The 23,327-nt window shown below is 38.0% G+C and overlaps 2 protein-coding genes across 4 annotated transcripts; one reads left to right on the plus strand and one right to left on the minus strand.

Moving 5' to 3' along the window:
- The first annotated feature begins 1,142 nt into the window (after positions 1–1,142).
- LOC145594437 (MOB kinase activator-like 1A) lies at positions 1,143–10,042 on the plus strand. Its single transcript, XM_081650750.1, has 7 exons — positions 1,143–1,469; positions 5,788–5,836; positions 6,269–6,377; positions 6,586–6,679; positions 9,048–9,181; positions 9,374–9,537; positions 9,752–10,042. The coding sequence occupies exons 1-7, from the start codon at positions 1,447–1,449 to the stop codon at positions 9,821–9,823; spliced, it is 645 nt and encodes a 214-aa protein (XP_081506876.1). The 5' UTR covers positions 1,143–1,446; the 3' UTR covers positions 9,824–10,042.
- A 519-nt stretch (positions 10,043–10,561) lies between these two features.
- LOC145594418 (uncharacterized) lies at positions 10,562–15,268 on the minus strand. 3 transcript variants are annotated; one of them, XM_081650737.1, is made up of 4 exons: positions 15,079–15,268; positions 14,185–14,607; positions 11,363–11,856; positions 10,562–11,065 (listed from the first exon to the last, which is right to left on the minus strand). In XM_081650737.1, exons 2-3 carry the CDS (start codon positions 14,529–14,531, stop codon positions 11,376–11,378), a joined length of 828 nt encoding a protein of 275 aa, XP_081506863.1. In that variant the 5' UTR covers positions 14,532–14,607; positions 15,079–15,268; the 3' UTR covers positions 10,562–11,065; positions 11,363–11,375. The 3 variants fall into 3 exon arrangements, with proteins under 3 accessions (XP_081506863.1, XP_081506867.1, XP_081506858.1); XM_081650741.1 differs by having other exon boundaries at positions 11,367–11,856; positions 14,185–14,616; XM_081650732.1 differs by having other exon boundaries at positions 14,185–14,616.
- Positions 15,269–23,327: the final 8,059 nt, after the last annotated feature.

A 23,327-nucleotide genomic window follows, 5' to 3' on the forward strand; every position in this document is an offset into this window, starting at 1 on the left:
CCAAAAGTTTATGAAACTTTCGCATCCTCTGCTTCGTACACTTCTACTATGTGAATGTGACCGATGAGATAATAGCAGGATTTGAGTTTCAATTCAATGTCCTTTAACTTGTTGCTACAAAATTGCACCATATATGTCATGAATATTTGCAACTTGGAGACAACTCTACTAGTCATTGTTGGTTTCCTAGTTTTTTTCGACTTTAATATGTGATGTTAGATATCTTAGTTGACATTTTTTTTTTCTAATTGCAAGTGTATCGGGTAGATTTTTTTTGTAATTTGACATTTTTTAAACTCATTTTAAGATATAATATGTAAAAATAAAATCGTTAAATGAAGCTTTTGTCATTTTAAGAAATATCAAATGATTCTAGGGCTGCAAACGATCCGGGCCGAGTCGAGTTTTAGTCTGTTCGAGTTAAGCTTGATAAGGAACATTCGTGTTCGAACTATCTCGAGCTTGAACGAGCTTTTTAAAATCTTGTTCGAGCTAGGCTCGTTAAGAATTTGGCTTGTTCGAGCTTTGTTCACGAACGTACTCGTTTGCATTTCGAGTTTAAGTTCGAGCTTGAACGGGTCTAAATCGGGCTTTTCTATAGAATAAGGTAATGACGGAGTTTTCATGCTTTTACATGATGAAATAATCAGTACTTTTTACAAATATGTATGAATAAAAGATATATAAATTTTTCGAATTTTAATTGGGCGTGAAAAAGCTTATAAATTGACTTAAACGAGTTGTTCATGAACATCACCAAGTCGAACATGATGTTCGACTTTGTTCCCCTATTTGCCGAACTTAAGATTTTTGTTCAAGCTTGTTTGTTAGCTTAACAAACGAGTTTTGACCGAGCTTGTTCGCGAGTAGTTCACAAACATATCGGCTCATTTACACCCCTACGTAGAATGTACCCTTAATCTTTAGATACATCTTGCATCTAAGCTTTTAAGGGAATATGTACAATTTTTTTTTCTCGTCTATATTGCTTTCCTTCGTGATCCATCCATTCTTTTGACCCGCAAAGTCGCTAACAAAAATAGGAGTACGGGACACACCTAAAAGCTTCCCATATACGAGTACGTGAAGTAATTAGGAGCATCAATAATGAATTGCTTCATGGCGTGGAAACCCAGCGTTGATCCGCGCCTGGAGTTGTGAATCTGCGCCTTTTCTTCTTGTTCTTACTTTATTATTCCCCATTTTTTTAAATTAAGACAATTTTTGAAGAACAAATCCACCCAATTATACTTTAAACTTTTCCCCAAAATAAAATATAACACCAACTGAAAACAAAAGTGACATTCTTTCTAGAAATTCTCCTTTTTTCTTCTCAATTTTCAAACCCAGAAAATCATTTCTTACTTTCACTCAACTCTCATTACATACACACACTAGATTTCTCTTTCATGTCCTTTTGATTTATGCCCGATTAAAGTTTTAGCCATGAGTCTCTTCGGTCTCGGCAGGTTAGTTTTAATTTTTAATTTTTAATTTTTTTGATTTTATTTCTTTAATTGGATTGTTTGGGATTTTTAATATATATGAGTGATTTTTGAACTGGGTTTATTTTAATTTCTTGTGGGATGAGATTTTATTGATGTAGAATTGTATTAAGATCTGTTTTTGTTGGAGTTGATTCTGGGTTTTGAATGAGTCAATCAGTTTTATGTTGAATTTTGTGGGGTTAATCATCTGGGTTTATGGCAAGAACAAGTTTGAAGGTGTAAAAATTTCAATGTTACTTGCATGCAGATTACAGAATTTTATATGAAATTGCAGCATTTTGATTATTAGAAAGTTTTATATATAGTACTTCATGCTTTAACAAATGATGGTAATTTGTTATTATTCCATTTGTGTAATATGAAAGTGCAGAATTTTGATTCTTAGAATGTTTATAATTTTATACAGTATGTATTGCATCAAATGATGTCTTTTGTTAGTATGATTGTAGTAATTTGTGCAAACAATTACTAGAGATATGATTAGCATTAGGGCAGATGATAACACTAACACCCAGTGTGAACTTTCTTGTTGGCGGATTATTGGGAAATTAAGGTTTACCTAGCATGACCTTACCTTAGGTAGTACTCTCTAAGAAAGTTTGTTGGGTGAAGATTAAGATTTAGGGGGTGTTTGGTTCGTAGGTTTTAGGTATGAGGTATTGGGTTCGAATGAGTAAAAACCATACCTAATTTTTAAACCCTATCTCAAACCCACAAGGTATAGGGTTTCAAAACCCAAGGGGGGAGAGTTGGGTATGGCTCATACCACACCTTTAGGTATCAAATAAAAATAAAAAACTCATTCCTGAATTCTGAACAACAACCAAACACAATGTATTAAGAATCAAGTTCCAACCCCATACCACCCTAATTTCATTCCTAATTCTAAACCCATACCACTTTGTAAACCAAACACCCCCTTAGTGGGTTCCTTTATACTTGTGTTCTCACTGCAATGCTTGATGCGCGAGCATCCTCCTGTAATTTTGGACTTAGGATAATTTCAACTCCACCTTATGCTCTTGAGTTGGAGGCTATAATAGCTTATTTTTTATGGGTTGATCCCTTTTCCATGCTTTCCATCTCAGGAGTTTAGTTTAGTTCTTGTAGTTTGAATGAGCTCTTGGAGAATTTAAAGGATTTAATAGGCTTTGGGATGGATAAGGTTGGAAAACAAATCAAATTTTTTTACAGGTGGTTGTGTTATTATTCAAGTACAAAGACATAGTGGAAAGAAGCACAATCAATGTTGCCCATGGGCATTTGTGCTATTGGACACTATCGTTTGTGGCATTAGGATGCAAGCAACTCAAATTATAGCTTGTCACAGGCACCCTGCACTGTGCAAAGGTGCATGTGTGTACGGCTAATTTAATGCTCAACTTCTCAAAGTCTTTGATCATAGTCCCATATGCTTCTTTAAAAACATTAAATTCCTATATGTTTATTTTGTAAAGAAGGGCTTAGGATTGTCTTAAAGACTTAAACTCTTAATTGGGGCCTAAATTAGTGTTTGAGCCTCTTGATGAATATGTAATCAAGATGAAGGTTGTATTTGGCCCATGTTGATGAATAATGTTGAAATGACTCTTATGTCTAGTCTATGTGGCCTGATATCCTTTGTGGATCACTTGCTCTTTTCTTTCTAGGCTTTGCGACTTCTTTTTGTGCACCTATTGATTTATTTTATAGGGTTAATATATTCATATAAGCTCTGATAAGATAAATTTTAAGGGATTAAGGTTTAATAAGGAGTGCTGGAGCTCAAATTACATCTAAAATAAGTTTACTTTCGTTACTCAAGTGAATAGAATGCACCTCGGTGTGTCTGATTGTTTGTGTTAGTTTATGTGCTGTGAATTTGTGATTGCTTTCTATGCCCAAAATGTTAAACAACGAATTTCATTATCTCTTTGATTGTCTCCTATCATTATTTATTTTGGCTGATTGAATACATAACTCAAAATCTCCTTTATTTTCCCACGAAATCAAACACATCCCTAACAAAATCTACAACTTATTTTGTGGAATTTGTCAATTTGATTCAATATAGTTAGAAGTTCTTTTATTAATAAAAGGGAAAGTTCTCACTGGATAAAAAAAAATAAAAGCATCCTTTCACATATGCACCAACCTTGTGTGATCTTAAATTCTTGTGTATGACACACACACACACACACACACACACACAATATTGTTATGCAAGGCATATTTTTTTAATATTATTTCCTATTGTATTTAATGGAATCCTTATAGAAATATTATATTAGAATCTTATTCCTTCATTACTACACTAGTTCGAACACTTTACTACATGGAGATTTTGAAAATAAGTTGTAGTTGAGTTATCTACCGTCATTTATTTAAATATATGCTCATTGTACAGGACACAAAAATTGTACTTGCACTAGGATTGTTTTCTATTTTAGTTGATAAAGCCATTATGAAAAAAAATATATTAGAATCTTATTTCCTTTCACCCCTCAATAGTTTGAATACCTTAGCGCTGCATCAAGTCTTAGGAGTTTTAGCTTTAATTGTGTTATCTATTGGTATTTACAACAAAGTACATTGTAGTTGTGGTGGGAGTGAGTAGCATATTTGTATGGTAATGTTAATGTAAAAGTGGGTGTGAGGGGAGATTAGGGGTCCAATAGAAAGATGAGAAATACTTCCTCTATTCCATACTGCAATATGAGGGGATTACACTTCCCAAAGAATAAAATTATATAAAGGTTGAAATTATAAAAAGTTGATATCGTGGAGAATGTGAATAATGTCAAAATTTCAAAAGTTGTTAATGAAAGAAGAATAGATAATTTGTAGGACTATAAGAATAGAAGCATTCTGGATAGAAAAGAGTGGAAAGTTTTAGGAAGGATGGAGGGAGTAATGAAACATACATTTTCTTTTGAGATATGTAAAGTAATTACATCCTCATGGCATGCAATTTAAGTCAAAGATTAGAGAAGGTTATTGGACAAATTAATAAAAATGACTTTACAATTGATAAGAAGAAAGGGTTATGGTATTACATTTTAAATTATACTTCCTCCGTTTCTTTAAATGATATATTTCTTTTATCACATGCCTAATTTCAATAAGTAATAGTGAACATAATAAAACTTTGATATTATGAAATAATCGTGACAATTCTAACAAGATCTCTAATTACTATACTTTATCATAACTACAAATCATAAAAGTTTGGGCATGTAAGACGGAGAAGAGTGGGACCATGGAGGGGTTATCAGAGGGAGACCGAAAATGACTTGGTGGGAAGGATTTAGGAAGGATATGAAGTATATGGATTTGCATGAGGATGAAACATTGGATAGAAGGGATAAAAGAGGAAGATTTTTGTCGATGACTACACGGAATAATCAAATTTGGTTCATGTAGCAGACCTCGCTTATGGGATTAAGGTTGTGATTGATTGATATATATAATCATTAAAGTTTGTTAGAGTAGAGTTTTTGAATCGTGTCAAAAATGAAGACGTGTCAACTAAAAAAGAATAAAGGAAGTATTAATTAATAAGTCTTTTCACTTTCTCTATTCACGTCATCTAATTTTATTTCAAAAAAAGATGTGTTGCATGTTATTAAAAGATATTTACTCTTTTTTTTTAAGGAAACAATTCATATATAATCAAATATATTTACAAATTTATTATTTATTATATACTTTATCCTCTCCATTTTACTTGCAACATAAGGACTTTGGAACTATTCATACTCTCACTTATTATATCATATTGTGATTTATATGAAGGAAAAAATATAGTCATGTGAGATTTGGTTTGATTCGTCTCAATTTGTACTTATTAAAATCTAATATCTTATAATTTGTACCAAAACACAACCAAAGATATTAATAGGTTAAATTGTGCTTCTGGCAAGCGTGAAACTCTTAGAGTGTGTTCTATTCACCTGATTTTCACTTATAACTTACTAGAACTTACTAGACTTTATTAGAACTTATTTTAGTTGTAATTTGTTCTTGGCTAAAGTGAACTTATTTGAGCTCATTACACCTAAAATAAGTGAAAATAAGGTGAACAGATAACACCCTTAGTGTTGCAAGTAAAATTGAGTGGAGGAAGTATTATTCTTTTAGTTTTATATATTTTATTATAAATTGAAATCAGGAGAGTATCCATTTGACATCCTATTATAGATTGAAATCAGGAGAGTATCCATTTGACATATGTTTCTTGATCAATTATCATATTATTTCCATATAACTAAATTTTTACAGCACCATTCTTTGCTGGCAGAAACCAAAGGACATTTCGGCCCAAAAAAAGTGCTCCTTCTGGAAGTAAGGTTGGTTTTTAAAAATTTATTTTTATTTTATAATTATATATATGCTTGGAATTTTTTCTTTTGTTATTGCATGACTTCTCCAATACTTGTAAGGAGCTTCTATTGAAGGGGAAGTCAAGGAGGATACTAGTACAGTTTTTAGATCTGTTTATTCTAGGCTCTAGCTATGTATAAGTACTATGACAACTATGAGGTCATCCTACCCTCTTATTGCTTTTCAACTTAGAATTAGCCTTTTAATCTGTTCATGTATTGTTAATCAGTAGCTTCTAGACCACTAAAGTCGATTATTTTGCTGCAATTTATGAAGACCATCAAAAGTATCGACTCAATGTGTCATGTTTTTACTTTTTAGTTTAAGGCATATTGATAACTGAATATGCTGCTAATACCAAATTGAAGTGAATTATTCACTATATCTTTCATTCGCAGGGGGCCCAGCTGAGGCAGCTTATTGATGCGACCCTAGGCAGTGGAAATCTGAGGGAAGCAGTGAGACTTCCGCCAGGGGAGGATTTGAATGAATGGCTTGCCGTGAACAGTATATCTCTTTTCTCTTCCATATATTTTGCACAATTTAAACTATTTTCTGTCTTTGATGTATTATTGCTGCTTTGCCATTGTCAGGCTATAGATCTATTCTGATTGGAAATTTGGAATTGCTGTTGCATTACAATTTCACATTGTTATCCTATAGTTATAAATGACCTATTGTATCTAAGTCTTATTAAGATTGATCTTTTTTTCAGCTGTGGATTTCTTCAACCAGGTGAACCTACTCTATGGTACTCTCACTGAGTTTTGTACACCAGAGAGCTGTCCTACCATGACTGCAGGACCCAAGTAATGCCCTTTAGATCTATTTTCAATAGTTATTTATTGTGTTCATGCAGTAGCATTTACAGATCTCTTGAAATAGGATTATTTATCAAATTTTTTTCTTCAGATATTGAAAGATTGTGCCTCACTACATTCTTGGTCAATATGAATGCTGTTTATTTGCTAGAATTGCATGGTCCACACAGATTCGAAGTTTAGGTGCAAATTTATTGTATCCAGCCCCAAATCCTTGGGAGCTGAACTATGCAGCACGGCAGCACCTTATTGGAAAATTGTTGTTTTTTTTTATTTTCTGTCTTGTTTCTCTAAGTTTGGCAATAGATCAACATTTAGGCGGTATAATTAAGTGGTAATTAATTGGGGATCTTTCCGGCGTGGGATTCTTCTTAGTTTTTGGGATTCTGAGTTAATAATGCCTAAAGAGGATCATGAAATTAATCATGTTCTTTATTAAGTTATTTTTGGCACTTGGGTGAACAGAATCGGAATACTTATGTCATTACCCAGTGGTTTGTGGCATTATGTTATTGCAGGTTTTAATTCTACTTCGAAAAGAATTAAATTAAACAAATATATAAAAACAGATTTAATTTTGGTTTATCTTTCACATAGATAGATCATGGATTAAATGAGTAATCAATGCCTAAAGGGTAAAGTTGAAACTGTGGTGTTTTTTAGCTTCATTGCACAAAGTTGAATGGTTAAGGGAAAAAGTAACAAAAGAATTTGGAAGGTTAAATGGGATTACTTCCAAAAATAGGGGTTTAGTTTCATGGAAAGAAGCTGGTCAGTTTGGATGTTTGCTTCTGCTAATGGATGGATTAAAGTCTTTATTGGGTGCTGGTGGTGATGGCACTGTCTATTGTGTATTCTTGTCCTTGAGGATGCTCATGTAGTTTGTAGATATGATGTGTGAGGTGGTCATATATACTAAGAATTTATAAATATTTGGTTAGACTAAGTTCAAGGTAGAACAACTGAAGGTGATTAAGGCTGCTTACTGCATTGATTGTAGATTGGTAATAGTCTAATTTGATCTTATATGGGTCATGGTTGGGTAAAAGCTTTAAAGGTCTACAAGGATATTAGCCTTTTAGATTAACATGCTGAAGCTGAGAAAAGAGAGAGCCATTGTGATGGTTATTGTTATTATGTGATCCTGGGTTGGCTAAGTTGAATTGAAGGTCTTCATAAGTTTGTGTAGATTCTGTTTACAGCTATAACAGATGCAATTGAGGTGATTTTTCCCAATGTTTCTATTATTTTTTTTCTTTTTTCTTTGTTTTGGAGTGATTAGCTCACTGCTGTTAGTCCAAATAGATGGTTTCACTTTGTTATATGATCTGTCCTTCAGAAGTGATCTGGAGCATCTGTTATAGGCAATATCTGAGTCTTTTTTTTTTTGGATCAAGTGGTCATAGATGCTAGATATCTTGACTCCTGTTGAATGCAGTCTCACTCAACTTTAGGAGCCTCTATCAATCTTCAACCGTCTTGAATTACTCCATTTTGTTTTCTGACTCTTTTCAAAGCTGTCTGTTTCTTGGAATACTCAAAGGAGCAAAATATGAAGATAGATAATTCTCTGTGTAAGATGGTGGAATGGAAGCGAGAAATTTAGATTGGAGAGAGGATTTTAGCAAGTCTAGGAGTCAAAGGGATTGGGTCTTAGATGTCTGAAAACATCTTTAATCCTAAACCAACTTAGGGCATTGTTTTTCTGGGGACCTATCAGAACCTGTTCTTTCTCATATACTGGGATTTTCTAGTTTCTTTGTGACTTCAATTATCACTTGTTTTGTTGATGATTGTCTGTTTTGTATTTGTTGATGATTTTCTAGTTTCTCTTATGCATAATAGTGAGGGCTCATAAGTTCCTCTTTTGCATAATAGTGAGGTCTCTACAGGGGCTAAAAGGACTTCAGTTGTGGGATGCTTGGAGTAGAATAGTCTAATTCTTGCTTATTTTGTATACATTCTTTACGCTTCTGCTTTTTGTACGTAAGGTGTATGAAGCATGAGGTATCTTGATATTACTTTGACAGAACTATTTCGATTAAAGGTCCTTCCTTAGTTCCTTTAGCTTATTTTACTACTATTAGTCTTTCTTATGTAGTTCACAATAGATTGATATTCAGCTCCTAGGAAGTTACTTGCTTGTAAGTTGTAATATGTGTATTGCCTTTTTTGAGATGTTAAATTCTCACTAAATTTGCTTCTGCCTGTTTATGACAAAAAAAAATGTAGTATGTATTTTTCAATATATCGTATGTAACCTGTAAGATGATTGATATGTAAATTTTTACATGCAATCATTGATGTCAACATCATGTTTCTATACTCCGTGTTTACTTTGATTATGCCGTGACAGGTATGAGTATCGATGGGCTGATGGAGTTCAGATAAAAAAACCTATTGAGGTTTCTGCACCGAAATATGTTGAGTATTTGATGGACTGGGTTGAATCGCAATTGGATGATGAATCCCTCTTCCCACAGAAGATTGGTAATCTTTTATCCATTTCACATCTTCCTGCTGTTATTTGTAAAACCAACATGACATCTCTGGATAAAAATACTAGTAAATAATTGCTTTTGACGGAAGCTATTTTGGTTGAAGAGGTGGGCAGGCTTATATATATAGACCCTGTTTGTACCTTAACAGTTTTTTCTTTTGTGGACATTCTCTTTTTTGTAGGGGCACCATTTCCTTCGAACTTTAGGGATGTTGTCAAAACTATCTTCAAGAGGTTGTTTAGGGTGTATGCTCATATTTATCACTCTCACTTCCAGAAGATAGTGAGTCTCAAGGAAGAGGCCCACTTGAATACTTGTTTCAAGCATTTCATATTATTCACATTTGTAAGTCTCTCTGCTTTTTTTTTAGTTGTATAGAACCAACACATGGTTGATAGATATTTGATCCTATTATTTGAATTCCCTGAGTTGAATAAGGGTTTCTCCTTTTAGAATTGGAATTTTGTTATGTTTAGGAGTTAATTTATTTAAACGATATAAGCTGCCTTCTCATAGTCACCTCCTTCAGGATCTGATGAAACTGTCGTTATTTGTGCAGGAGTTTGGGTTGATTGAGAAGAAGGAACTGGCTCCTCTTCATGAACTTATAGAATCTATTGTTCCTTACTGAAGTATCACCGTTTTAATTACATATCCTGGATTGTGGGTTTAATCACATAGTTGAATCTAATAAAGGAATCATAGGAACTCATCACAGTTTTTAGACTCCGTGTGCCCCTCTTTGCTCTTGTGCCTTAATTTTATCATTTGTATATGCTTCAATTTCCATATATGAATGTGTTTTGTTATTACAAGTATATGATATAAACTGTGGAAATGATTGTTGCCATCTTGTATGTGCAAATTCTCAGTGGCCTCTCCTTTCTGATAGCTAAATGCTTAGCAGATCACTTGGCGAGCGTTGGATATGATGCAATGTAGTGATTTATAAGCCAACTTTGTTTGAATCCATGCATATGGAAGAGGACATCTTTGTTTTTCTTGATTGGGCAGAATAATAATAGCTTGAGCAGCTATTGTTTGCTCTTGGACCATTATCTGAAAATTCCTGAGATGTTACAAGTACACCCTTTTGTCGTCTGTGATGTTATACGTACACCCTTTTTTTAACCGGAGTTTGAGCAGGTTTTACCGCAATTGTGATGCATCTTTGATGGTCTGAATTGCACATCTTAGGTCTGAAGTCGTAACTTCTGTCCTGCTTTATGCTCAAAGTGATTTATGTAAAAATAAACTGCTAAGCAGTACTTTGCTATTATTTTTCTGGACAATTAGTTTAACATCAACTACTTTTCGTGTACGGGCAGTCTGGTATTATATGATTACCATCTTTAAGAGGTACGACAACTACATCTCAAAATGGCAAAATCATTCAATATCAAGTGTTTTCTTCTAAAAGTAGCTCCCACTTAACCAAGGAAACTACAAGTTTCCCCTATTTCAAAGAACATTACAATATGTCCTTGGGGTAGAGTATTTTCTCCCATGTCTAAGATGAATTGGTTTATCGTTCCTCAAAATCGTATACAATTTGCTCTACTCCCATTTATAGCTCTCAATGAACCAAAATACTCCGCAAAATAGACAATCACGATTATTGAATCATGTTGAAGATAAGTGCAACACAAATGTGTCACTACCCCTAAGAAAAGAATATGTAGCACTCACATGATCCCCTTAAGCAAATTCTTAAGAACTATAAGAGTACTACGTCTACACGTATATAAATCAATGAAATACTGCACAATCAAGAAAATTTGCTCCGCAAATGGTTCACTGCATCCTTGAAATGTCTTGGTTGACTTGACTACCCTTGCTGTAATTGCCACCTTCAACTTTGTATGAAAAATCCCTGTTGCACCTCAGAAAAGATATATCAGGAACAGTGAAAGAAACTGGCAAACTACCTCCGTCAAGATTAAAGTTGTCACACTGCTGGTTCAATCCATCAAAGTGACAATAAAATCTAGACAGAGGGAGTAGGCTTTTTAAATGAAATATACTCGTTAACATCAATGTTATTTTATACATACTGATATCTGTGGGCGTTGGTTGATCAACTTTGCATAAGACAATACTTTCTATGCTTTAGCAAACAAAAATGCTAGAAGAAATCAAATTAAGAAGTATAGCAGGGAATATGACATACCTACTTATAATATCTACAAATCACCGTCAGCTGTCTGCAAGCTCTCCTGACTAGAATGTCCATAAGTTGAAGTAGCAAAACTATAGAACACAGAGATTACACCAAAAACACCAATAACCATTGAAAATAGCTGGAAATTTGCAAGCATCTCCCCTCTGATTAGACTCTCTGTTGAGTGACATACAATGTCATCTTCTTTAAGTAGACAACCATCCGGCATCATGGGGCCGTACAGGGTGAAGGCAGTCTGATAGAACCAAAGGCCTTGTAGAGTTATGGCAATGCTGTTAGATAAATCAAGTGGGAAACTTGATGGGACAAGAGTGCCAACAACACTAGTTAGAACACACAAGCCTATTAATACAACTAGGATATAGTGATAATAGCCTTCCAGGCCTTTGTGATTTGTAGAATGGAAATAGAACAGCAGGTACTCTGAAGAGAATGCTGACGCAGCAATCAAAGTAAGTGCTCCATCTGGCAAGGGAAGAATGCTGAACAATGCAAAACACGATGAGATTAGTCATATTTTCAGAAATTAGTGTCAAGCAGATGTTAAAAGAGGCACAATAAAAAAAAAAAAAAAAAAAATTTAAAAGCTTTGAATATGATTACAAGAACCAAGTTCAGCTAGCCAGGGTAGGAATACAGAAGCTACGTACTCTCTATCGTTCAAAATAGCAGAATCCATGTTTCACAACCAAATACCCCCCCCCCCCCGGGTCCCACAATTGAGTTAACACCCACTTTCCACATGGAGTTTTAAAGAGTGGAGAGCACATTTAAAGACCAATAATAGTTCTAAAATCAGCAGCAACTATCTCAAGAAATAGTTGCAAACATCATGTTGAACTTTCTCCATGGCTACAAGTCTATATGACTAACAAACAGATTATATACACCAGTGTAGACAAAGCACAAAGCCTAACTAGTTATAGTAGCTTATAACTAAGGCTGCTACTCATGGCATGAAATGAAAACTCTAATAAACACTGATTTCGTTCCCTAGTTTAGCTGGATTCTGTAAGATTAATGAGTAACTGAAACAACAGCAGCATTCACTTACAAGCTGAAGGACACTCAATGACTCTTTGAGGGACAATATGAACTAGCGTTTGATTGAATAAGATGAAAACTTAATATTTCACATGAAACTACTATGCAGTATGCCCAAACGGCCAAACCATGAAACTGCAGACAGTCCTTTGGATTTTAATTTGTTACCAGAAAGGATCCCAGAGAAAAATAAGAGAGAAGGTAGTATAATGGTTACAAGTAACGATATCAAGCACTGAATTTTTTTTAAAAAAAAATTTTAAAAAAAAAACCTTAATAATAGTAGATCTACCCAAGTACCCATTATAAGTTTATAACGCAAACAAGAAGAGGTATAGATAAAGATAAATAAGCCTAATTAAGAATTTTAGCCAAGCAACTAATAAAACTCTACAGCAGACCACAGACCAGAGGTCTGCAAATAATATATAGCCACACAAATTACTGCTCAACAGATTATTTACAGGGGAACCCCACCATCCTTATACCTTAGGCCTAGCCAGCATCCACAATATCCAGCACAAGACATTACTAGATTATGTGTTGACAACTGACCAAAGTTAGACAATTTCCACCCATTTCAGGTATCTTGCACCTATTTTGGATGCCACACTCCAAATTCCACTTTCCTCTCTAATACGAACTAAACTTTTGTCAATCTATCAAAAGCATAAGCTCAAGGCTTCCCAACATAATTATGATTGATCTAAAGTGGGAGTTTAAATGTCTAATATTGTCAGCTTCAATTATACAATGGTTGTTTAAAAGCCTGTCACAGATTTTCCAACTAAAAAAGCCTTTAAACCATACAATTTCTTCCTTTCATATATGTCTTTGATAAAAAAAAAATTACCCCATCTCTAAATGTTCTTCTTGATTAAACAGCAATTGTCTCACAAAATAAGTAAATACAGAAAAAACTTTTACAGACGGGGGGAGTACTTTTCAGCATTAATAAACATAAACAATTTCAAGGTTGAAATATATCATGCCTTAGTAGCTACTCAAGGAGATCTATATATTATCATAACAAACAAACAGTGAGCATGTTGAAATATTAAGTCCAGAACAAGCAAAATTTAAGAGCCAAACCATGTACAAAAGCTAAACCTGGCCTACATAGTGCCCTTTCTTTTTTTCTTCTTACGATTACAAGCTTAGCACTTATTGCAAACTAATAAAGAAATAACATTTGCTTTATGAAATTACTGAAGTCAAAATGGAACAACAGCAATAGAATAAAAGTATAAAACTCATATTAACAGATCACTAAATGCTATAGTAGTTTTCAGCGCCATAATTTTCTGTTTACTAGATGAAGAGTATAAAGGTACAGTTTTTAATAGAATTCGCAAAACCAGGCAGAAAACCTTGGGAAGTCGTAGCAGGGAAATCAAGAGACTCGTGATCTTGGCATTCGCCACCAGCACCTGAGTCACTTTAACTGTTGATTGGGGGATTAATTGAACCAATTATTCGATTGTAAGAGCTACCAAGCTCAACAATTGCTAAACTAACTTTTGTACCCAACAATCACTTGATTAGCCCTACCAAAACAAATCCATTCATGACCAATAAAAGCTGATATAGTTATACCTCGAAGCTCCTAACAATACTTCACAGAAGTATACTAGTTTTTGAGATTTTGACATGCTAGTCAATTCCAACAATTATATCGTATACTATCCACCTTTTTTTTACTGAAAATATAAACAATTACTTGATGCAATAATATAAAGCAAAAGGGGTAAGAAAGGAGGACAAACCTAGTCTTTACTGATATGAGAGTGACGAGGCCGAAGATGAAGAACATGATCAGCATACCAGAGTGCTCAAAATTATTCATATGAGAAGGATTCAACACCCCATTTACAAAGTACTTAAGATGAGGTGCATACACAAGCTCTATGCACAAATCAATAAAAGCACCAATCACCACCAAATACAATTCCAAGTACTTTAGCCTCCCATCAAAACCCGGCACCGGGTTCCATACCCGCATCCGAAACGAATTCGGACTCCTCACATATCTGTACACACTACACCACATATGCCATAAACCCACCACCAAAAACAGTGTCCCTGGCACTACATGACCTTTAAATGACCCCATCTCTTCAATTAAACAAAATTATCACCCAATTCTTTCATTAACTCCCTTCTATGCCCCCCAATTACACCTTTTGCACCTGCATACCCTAAAAACAACAGGTAAAAAAACACAATTTCATATCAAACTTTTCTATCTTTAAAGAATCATATTCTATACACCCTTTTAACCATAAAGTTCATACAAAAATCATACAATATTCCTAAATTCACAAAAATGAAAACGCAATTTCAAGAACCTTCATTACACCTTCAATCAACAAAATATCCACCTTTTACAAGTCAAAAGTGGATGATGCAACTAAAAGTCACAATTGGTGGGTTTGAAAAAGACTTCAGATTCCAAATTTCTAATATTGGAAAAATTACAAATAACATAAATCCTTTTATTCATAATATTCATGTATAAAATAGTAATAATTACAATGCATTGAAACCCAGAAAACCCACAAAAATCTAAAAACAACCCATAAATATAATTATAAGCAAATTCGCAAATAAAGAACATTACAAGTAAATAGTTATGGCTTCCAAGAAATGGATGAACTTACATAGAAACAGTTGAATATTGTATAACTTTGGAAAAAAATAAAATTGATGAGAAGTGATTAGTGAATGATTAGGATCCAAAAGGCAAAAGGTTGACCAACTACCCTAAAAAAAAAGATGGAAATCTAAGAATCACTGTAATTTGTGCGTAATTATTTGTGAGAAAGAGGAGATATAAAGGAAGAAAGTGTACATCTGGAAAAATGGACCGCTTTATTATGAAATCATAATGAAATCATTTATATTTTCACCCTTCGTAATTTTGTATGGACCCTCATGATTTGGCTTGCAAACGTTGACTTCATCGTGATCGTCAATTTTTTTATTTTGACTACGAGATCTTTGTACTAATCGTAGCAATCTAGCATTATGGAAAGGTGAATGGATTAGAGGATTTAGGATGGAGTGAAATTGGCACTAGTACATTAGGGTACAGGCAGTCAGACACAACACGACATAACATGTTACTGTGTGTGTTAGGTCGTAAATGCGCTTTAGATTAACTATACTCCGTATTATTTTATACAAATACAACAAGATATTACATGATATGATCCAACAACACAAAATCACGTTATAATATGTGTTTTTTTGGCTTAAGCATGCAATTGTGGCACAATATAAAGATATGTGAGATTGAATTGTCCTTCTAAAAGTTTTGATATGGCAATACTAGAGTTACAAATATTGATGAATAGAAGGTCAAAAGAGAACAATTCAAACAGGTTCATTTGTGCATGTGAGATGATGGACAAAAAATGTGTTGGTACGAAAAGAAGATAGTGCGGATTAGAAAAAGAAGAACTAGCTTTGGTTTCGGATGGAGAAGGTCAAGAATAATATAAAGAATTAGGTTTACAATTTGCATATCTCACTTGATAATAATATGGATTAGAGAGAGGATTTATGACAACTATCAAATAAATAACATATTTATTTGTGAAGTCGACCCTATTTGTTGAAATAAATCTTTATTATTATTGTTATCAAACTAAGTAGGTCATTTCCAAGGTGGCCTCGAATGATTTGGTGTCGTTTTTTTTATTGGAGGTCCTTAGCTACGTGGCGCTTCCTTGACAAGTGCTTTATAATAAATGTTTGTTGTTTTTTTTTTGTTGGATTAAATGCGCCGGCTTCCAGGGGGAGCTCGTCCCCATTAATCTCAGGGATAAACGAATATTGTTTATCTCGTAGTTGTTGGCCCACTTATCTTTGACACATGTGCGAAAATGCTGAATGGACCTTCACAGTAGGAATTGTGGTCTCAGTTCTGAAATTGACGCCCGTTTATTTCCGTTATTTGTACTTGTTAACCATGGTTAGAAATTATTTTTGAATTTCTTTATGAAATTCGATCTGTTTGTGTCACAGTCGTTTCCTCAATTTATCGTGGCTGGTTTCCCCGCATTCTCTTGAAGAACCTTGCTGGTGATGAGTTGCCCATCTGTGGCGACCGCTTCTTAATTAAGGTGTACGTCATTTATTCTCTCTCCTTCTGCTTATGTATGTTAAATTCCATGGCTGTGTGGTCGTGTTAATGGGGGATCTAGTTCAATTATCTGGGGTTTTTAGGGTTTGTTGCAATTTACAGTAATTGCCTAATTATTTCGTAATTGTTTGGTTATACTTATTAGGTTTTGTTAGTGTTTGTCTTTGGTTTTTTGAATCCGAATTGTCAAACCTTTGAAGTTGTTTGCTTTTTCACATTGTCAATTAAAATGTAATTCATTTGCCTTGATTAATATGAGTAACTTAATTTTATTTGATTATGTTGATTAATTTGATTAATTTGCTGTTTCATTAGAAGGAATGAATAATTTGATTATAGATGTAGTATACGATCTCTAATTATGTCACGTATATTTGCGCATTTGGCCTTTTGGATAGCATATATTAAAGTTTGTTATTTATGTGTCCTGTTGTAATTCTCAGATACTGGATACTCCGATTGAGTTTGTTGCCGTATTTGATCTGTTACTTTAATTAAGTTGTTATTATGAGTGGAATAAGTGGTTATGATGATGAGTGCTCTCCTAATGGGCAGTGTGCTGAGGTGGTTCCATCTATTTCCCCGGGAGTAGTTGGGGGGGGGTTGTGTAGATGGTAGCCGAGTTTGTTATAGAACGCCAGTTAGGACTGTTGAGATTGTCCACACTGTTGTTTCCAGTAACAAGGTTACTGTTGTGTCTTATGTGGAACCTGTTTTGGGTGTTTTTGTCCCTCGGGAGAGTTACAACACGAAGACTGATCCGGGATGAGCTGTACCTGCAAAACAAACGGAGACACCTGTTGGGTGGTGCTCCGCCTCCGACGATCAAGTTAGTAACTTGAAAAGGAATAAAGAGTACGGAAATTTAGGTGGGTATTTGCTCGGATTCCAAGCTCAGGTGTTTCTCTGATGTAAGAGAAATGCAGGTATATTAAATGGTAAAACGTGCCCTCAAAATGAGGGATATCTCCCTATTTATAGGGTCTTTGGGAATTGTGCCCCTGATTAGGTCACTGAACCCTAATCATTGGTGGGCTGCGCCGTTTTTCGGCATTCTCGAGATTTGGGCCTGAAGGCCGCCTTTTCCCTTGATTTCTGGAATGACACGTGTCAAGCAGGGATTGGTCCATTTTAGACCAATCTGGGGCTGACACGTGTCACCTTCTGATTGGGCCACGTGGCAGGGTAAAATTACCCTAAACATTTGCCCCTCACAGATGTGATGTGGCACGCCACGTGGCATCTGTGACACATGTCATGCTTCGGTTGGCGGTAATTTTACCGTTACAGAGTAACCGTTCACCTTCCGGGTAAATTACGGAAATGCCCCCATATTTACCCTCTATATATGTCGTTTTACCCTCATAATTTTGTACGTTTACAAAAATTTCCTAGAGAAAAACTTTGAGAGAGCAGAAGTCATCCGTTTGAGTCAGACGCGAGCAAGAAAGTTTGTTCTTCAGCGATCCAGCCGGTCCCGCCTACTTTCAGATACCAAATCAAAAGGTACCGTCTCTGTCTCTCTCAGCTCTTTTCTTTTTTCACCGCTTGTACATATTTCTTGCAATAAATGGATGCATCACCAACACACACGGCACAGCCTAGGTTAGAGTCCAGCCGGTCACCAGGGACGGCTGAGTCTAGGACCGGGAGTGCCGGCTCGGGGTGTTGGGACCACCCTTTGCCATGGATTCCGACCAGTTATGTGTCTGTGCAGGACACCATGGCTCGGACAATGCAGACAGCCACTGATCCAAATTACAGAGGCGAAGGCTCAGGCGGCCAAACGCCTGAGGGAGAAACGTCTGGTCAGGGAGACCAGTCGGCTCTGGAGAGATCCCCTCCGCGCGCCCCTTCAACCCCTGCTGACTCTTTCTTGGAAGAGTGTGACCAAGGCGGCGACGAGGCCCCCTCTGCCCCCATGGACCAAAGTGAGGGGGAGACGGAGAGTGACAGCTCCGCCTCTACCTCTGAGAGCAGCGATGACTTGCCCCCTCTTCCGGATAGCGAGGAGGAAGAAAGGAAAAAGTGGAATGAGAAGGACGATCCCTTCAGCATCCACGTCTCCTCCAAGGACCGGATCCAAATGGGGGAGAACTTAGAGAATTTTAAGAAAATGCACCCGCTAGGAGACGAGTATAAGATCCGGGTGCCTCCTGAGCTGGGCACCATCGCCTGGGGGGATGATCAAGAGAACGCCAACAACTATTTTGGCTGTTATGAGGCGGCGTTCAAAGCCGGCCTTCGCTTCCCTCTTCACCAGGCGGTGAAGGCAATTTTGAGAGGCTACGGCCTTGGGGTCTGGCAACTTACCCCCAACTCCTGGACCAACATTCTGGGGTATGTTGCCGCCTGCGAGTTCCAAGGGCTTAACCCCGGCTGGGAGGCCTTTGCAAGCATGCATTACCTCAGCAGAAGCCCAGGCGGCTGGAGGGCGTGGTATACTCTAACCACACAGCCGCAATACATGATGACCTTGGACAAGGTCTCCAAGTTCGATGGCTGGAAGCACAGGTTCTACCTGATGTCAGCCCCAACCAGACGGGAAAATTATGAATTCCGTCTGTACAATAAGAAGCCCGACTTGTTGGGCAGGAAGTGCGCTCTTCCCCGGATCCCAGAGGAAGACTTTGACAAAATAATCGAGGCAGACTTTTTCGGCCTCACAGACGCAACTCTGTCAACCGGGGAAACAATAAAAGTCCCTAAGAATTGGATTCCCAAGAGCGCCTGGTTCAGGGATGAATGTTTCCTAGCCGCCTGCGGGCTAGGGCACATGTTTAATAAACGTATGCACCTGAGTTCATACCGTCTGTAGTATTTTTCTATCGGAATTGATTTATGATTTTGACCAATTTCTTTCTTTTTGCAGAAGAAGCACTAAACATGCTGCAGACGGAGAAAACTCCCAAGCGGTCTTCTGCGGCCATCCGCAAAGAGCTTGCGGAGAAAGCTGCGGCCGAGCTCAGGGCCAAGGTATTGAGCGCCTGACCCTTTCTTAAGTTTATTTTAAAAACTATCTTGTCCGGATGCTAACCCTGACTTGTTTATTTTTCGCAGGGTGGAGAGGTTGGGAAACCGTTTGAGAAAAATCTCAAACGGGCTAAGGAGGAGGCCCTGGCCGTTCTCAACAAGATAAAAAAGTCTGCCTCTGCATCAACTCCTGGCGCCTCAGCCGGGCATCAGCAGATGCGGATAGCGGATAGCGGGGCGAAACGAGTAGATAGGCGGCAGCTTATGCCTTGACCTCGTTAACCCCGTTACAGCAACCGGGGGGTTCTCCACGCCTGCAAGCGGTACCCGCTTGGTTGGCTCTGAAGGTAAGAACCCTTTTGAATCCCCGCTTGAGCTGGGGTGGCCTTTGCGGGTGAAATCCCACTCCCAACAGACGTCATCCTCAGACGGCCGACTACAAATAGGTGCCGCCTTAGTTTCGCACTCACCACCTATTGATTGTGGTGCAGATCAATCTCCCCGCTGGCCGTCCGGAAGCATGCTGGAGGCCGTCCGGAAGAGGGATAAGGACAATATCCCTGGGATAGAGATGTTCAACCTTGAACGCATTCTATCCCTTCTGGCTGAGGTAAGAAACTTATCAACTCAACTTTATTTTTTCCAAGTGTTTTATCCCGCCTGCATTACTTATACCGCCTGCTTTTTTGCAGGCCATGCTGCGGGTGGACGGGCTCAAACGTCCTTATTCCCGCAAACGGGAAGAGGTAAAAAGGGCCAAGAAGTCCGCCATAGACGCTGATAATATTTCTTTCCACTCGACTATCGTAAATGAACTTGAAACTAAAGCAATAATTATGACACAGGCGTCTAAAATCCAGCATCTGGAGCTAGATCTGAAGGCGGCCGACCAGCGGGCAACGGATGCTGAGACGGCCAAGAAGGGGGCGGAGGAGGCCCAGAAGAAGGCAGACGAGAGCGCCAAACAGACTGATGAGGCGCTCAAAAAGTCTCAGGCGGACCTTGGCAAACTGAAGACCAAGGTTGAGAGGCTGGAGAAGGATGCTGCTCAAGCTCAGAAAAACTTCGCAGCAACCCTGGAGGCGGAGAAAAACCGCCTTGTTGCTGAGAGTGATGCTGACAACGACGCCCGTATGAAGATTGCTTGGGCTACCTTATACCCAGACGTAGATTATAGCATCTGGGCAATGGCACACAGCTATGCCGAGTACGTGGTGTACTTGAGAGAGCAAGGCGAGCCAGAGCCTGCCTCCTTCGAAGCCTGGCTCAACAACAATGAGCCGACCGCGCCTGAGCTTCCTGGATCTGGTGAAGTGCACCAAATTCCCTCAGATGGTGAGGAGAAGGAGGAGAACCAGGAAGCTCTGTCTGCAGGCCAGAAGTGACCCCTCAGCGGCAGTATGCCAATCTTTGCTTTATTTTAATTCTTTTTATTCAGCGGCTATATGCCAAGACTTGCTTTTTCCGGCCTGCGTGCCGAGTATCTGTGTATTTACCGGCTGTGGAGCCGGGTTAATTAACAATTTCTTTCTCCCGGACGGGGTCCGGTTAACATTTGACCCATTACAACCGTTTGGTTGGATGAACTTTTATGAATTGCACCGACTAAGTCGGTTTTGATTATTTTGCATTTGAATTTTTAATTTTTGCCTATCTTATGAAAAGCATGCGGCGATTTTTTGCCTAACTAGTCAATAGTTTGGCTGTCCTTGCACCTGGACGGCTGTGTGATTGGTTTCAATTTGAGCTGGTTGATTGACTTGAAAACGTATGATGCTGCAAAGAGCATGATATGTTTGTAAGTCAATCAATCACAGTAGTGATTGCCCCAAACCAAGTGCATAGCCGTACACCAACAGGCGTTTCGGTCACTACCCAGACGGCTTATGCCCGTCTTGGTAGAGATTTCATAGCCATTGAACTCTTGCCCCAATTGGGGTGAGGTGCAATTTTGGAATAAATAACCTAAGTGAGAACTTCAGCCGGTGACCGACTGATGCCTATGAGCATCCGATATTTAGGAACTTATTCGTTCTTCATAGGTTATTTCGGTCAGACGGTTATGAGTTGACCAATTTGGTCGTTCAATTTTTGCCGTCTGCATGGATACGTAGAACCGACAGATAATCTGTTCTCTGCGACGATTGCACCAGGAGGGGTGTCGCCAGACGCCTTTGTCCATGTTGGGACAGGCGATTTTATAAAAAGAGCAACCATCCGGCCATTTTAGCCTCTGGTCTGGTTTGAGACCGGTTGTGTAGCCACTAAACGTTTTTGTGCTTAGTTTCTTAATCAGTGTTGAATTTACACTAAGTATCGAACTTAGTTTTTTAAGCAAACGAGTCTGTCTGGGTATTACCCAAACGGACAGGCAAATATTTGATCATGCTAAGTATCAAACTTAGTTAGATAAATGGAGAATCCGTCTGAGTATTACCCAGGCGGATAGTCAAGCAGTTGAATAAACAAAGTATCCAACTTAAATTGGAGAATCCGTCTGAGTATTACCCAGGCGGATAGTCAAGCAGTTGAATAAACAAGGGATCCGAGCATTACCCACGCGGATAAACAAATGTAACCTTCACTAAGTATCGAACTTAGTTAGGTAGATGGGGAATCCGCCTGGATATTACCCGGATGGATAATCAAACGATAACTCCATTTTGCAAACAAAGACTGAATCTTCAATAATTGACTCATTGTTTACAAAAAGTTACATTCTCAGAAGTAGTACTTTTTTAGACTGTCTACATTCCAAATTCTAGGCAGGCGCCTGCCGTCTGGGTCTTCCAGGCGGTAGGTGCCGTCCCTTACTTCTTCATAGATCCGGTAGGGGCCTTCCCAATTTGGTGTTAGCTTTCCCAACTCATTGGCCCTACCCGTTGCCTCCATTTTTCGCAACACTAAGTCGTCAACTTTCAAAGGACGCTTGTGTACTTTTTTGTTGTAGGCTCTAGTCATTCTCAGATGGTAAATCTCATGACGCAAGGCGGCATTGCCCCGGCGTTCTGGGAGTGAATCCAATGCCAGACGCATTGCTTCCCAGTTTGCCTCTTCATCATACAGCATGACTCTGAGAGTCGGCTCATAATGTTCGATGGGCAAGACGGCTTCAGCACCGTAAACCATGAGAAATGGGGTTTCACCGGTTGCCCCTTTTTCCGTTGTCCGGATGGCCCATAGGACATGGATCAACTCTTCTGCCCACAAGCCACCGGCTCTTTCTATTTTCTTCTTAATTCCGTCTGAGATGAGTTTGTTGAAGGCTTCAACTTGGCCGTTTGCTTGGGGCCGGCCAAGAGATGCAAAATAACTTGAGATCCCCTGATCTCCTAACCAAGTTTTTAGCTGAGGCGTCTCAAACCGAGGACCATTATCAAATACCATAGACATAGGTACCCCATACCGGGTGATAATGTTCTTCCAAACGAAGGAAATTACGTCTGAGGTCTTGATGTTTTTAACCGCCTCAGCCTCCACCCACTTGGTGAAGTAATCCACAGCCACCAAGATGTAGCGCTTTCCGCCTGGAGCAGGCGTGTAAGGACCTAGAATGTCCATGCCCCATTTTGCAAACGGGATTAGGCTGTGGATGGCCGTCAGATCAGTAGCCGGACGGTGAATGAGTTTGCCAAATTTTTGGCACTTGTCACATTTCTTCACCAACTCCTTGGCGTCTGCCTCAAGAGTGGGCCAAAAGTAATGTCGTCTGGCTCTGACGGCTAGGGACCTGCCGCCTATGTGAGAGGCGCAGAATCCCGAGTGCAAGTCTTCGAGAACTTCTTTCCC

This window comes from Chenopodium album, chromosome 2 (genome assembly GCF_948465745.1).
Source record: "Chenopodium album chromosome 2, dcCheAlbu1.1, whole genome shotgun sequence".
Classification (NCBI taxonomy): Eukaryota; Viridiplantae; Streptophyta; class Magnoliopsida; order Caryophyllales; family Amaranthaceae; genus Chenopodium; species Chenopodium album.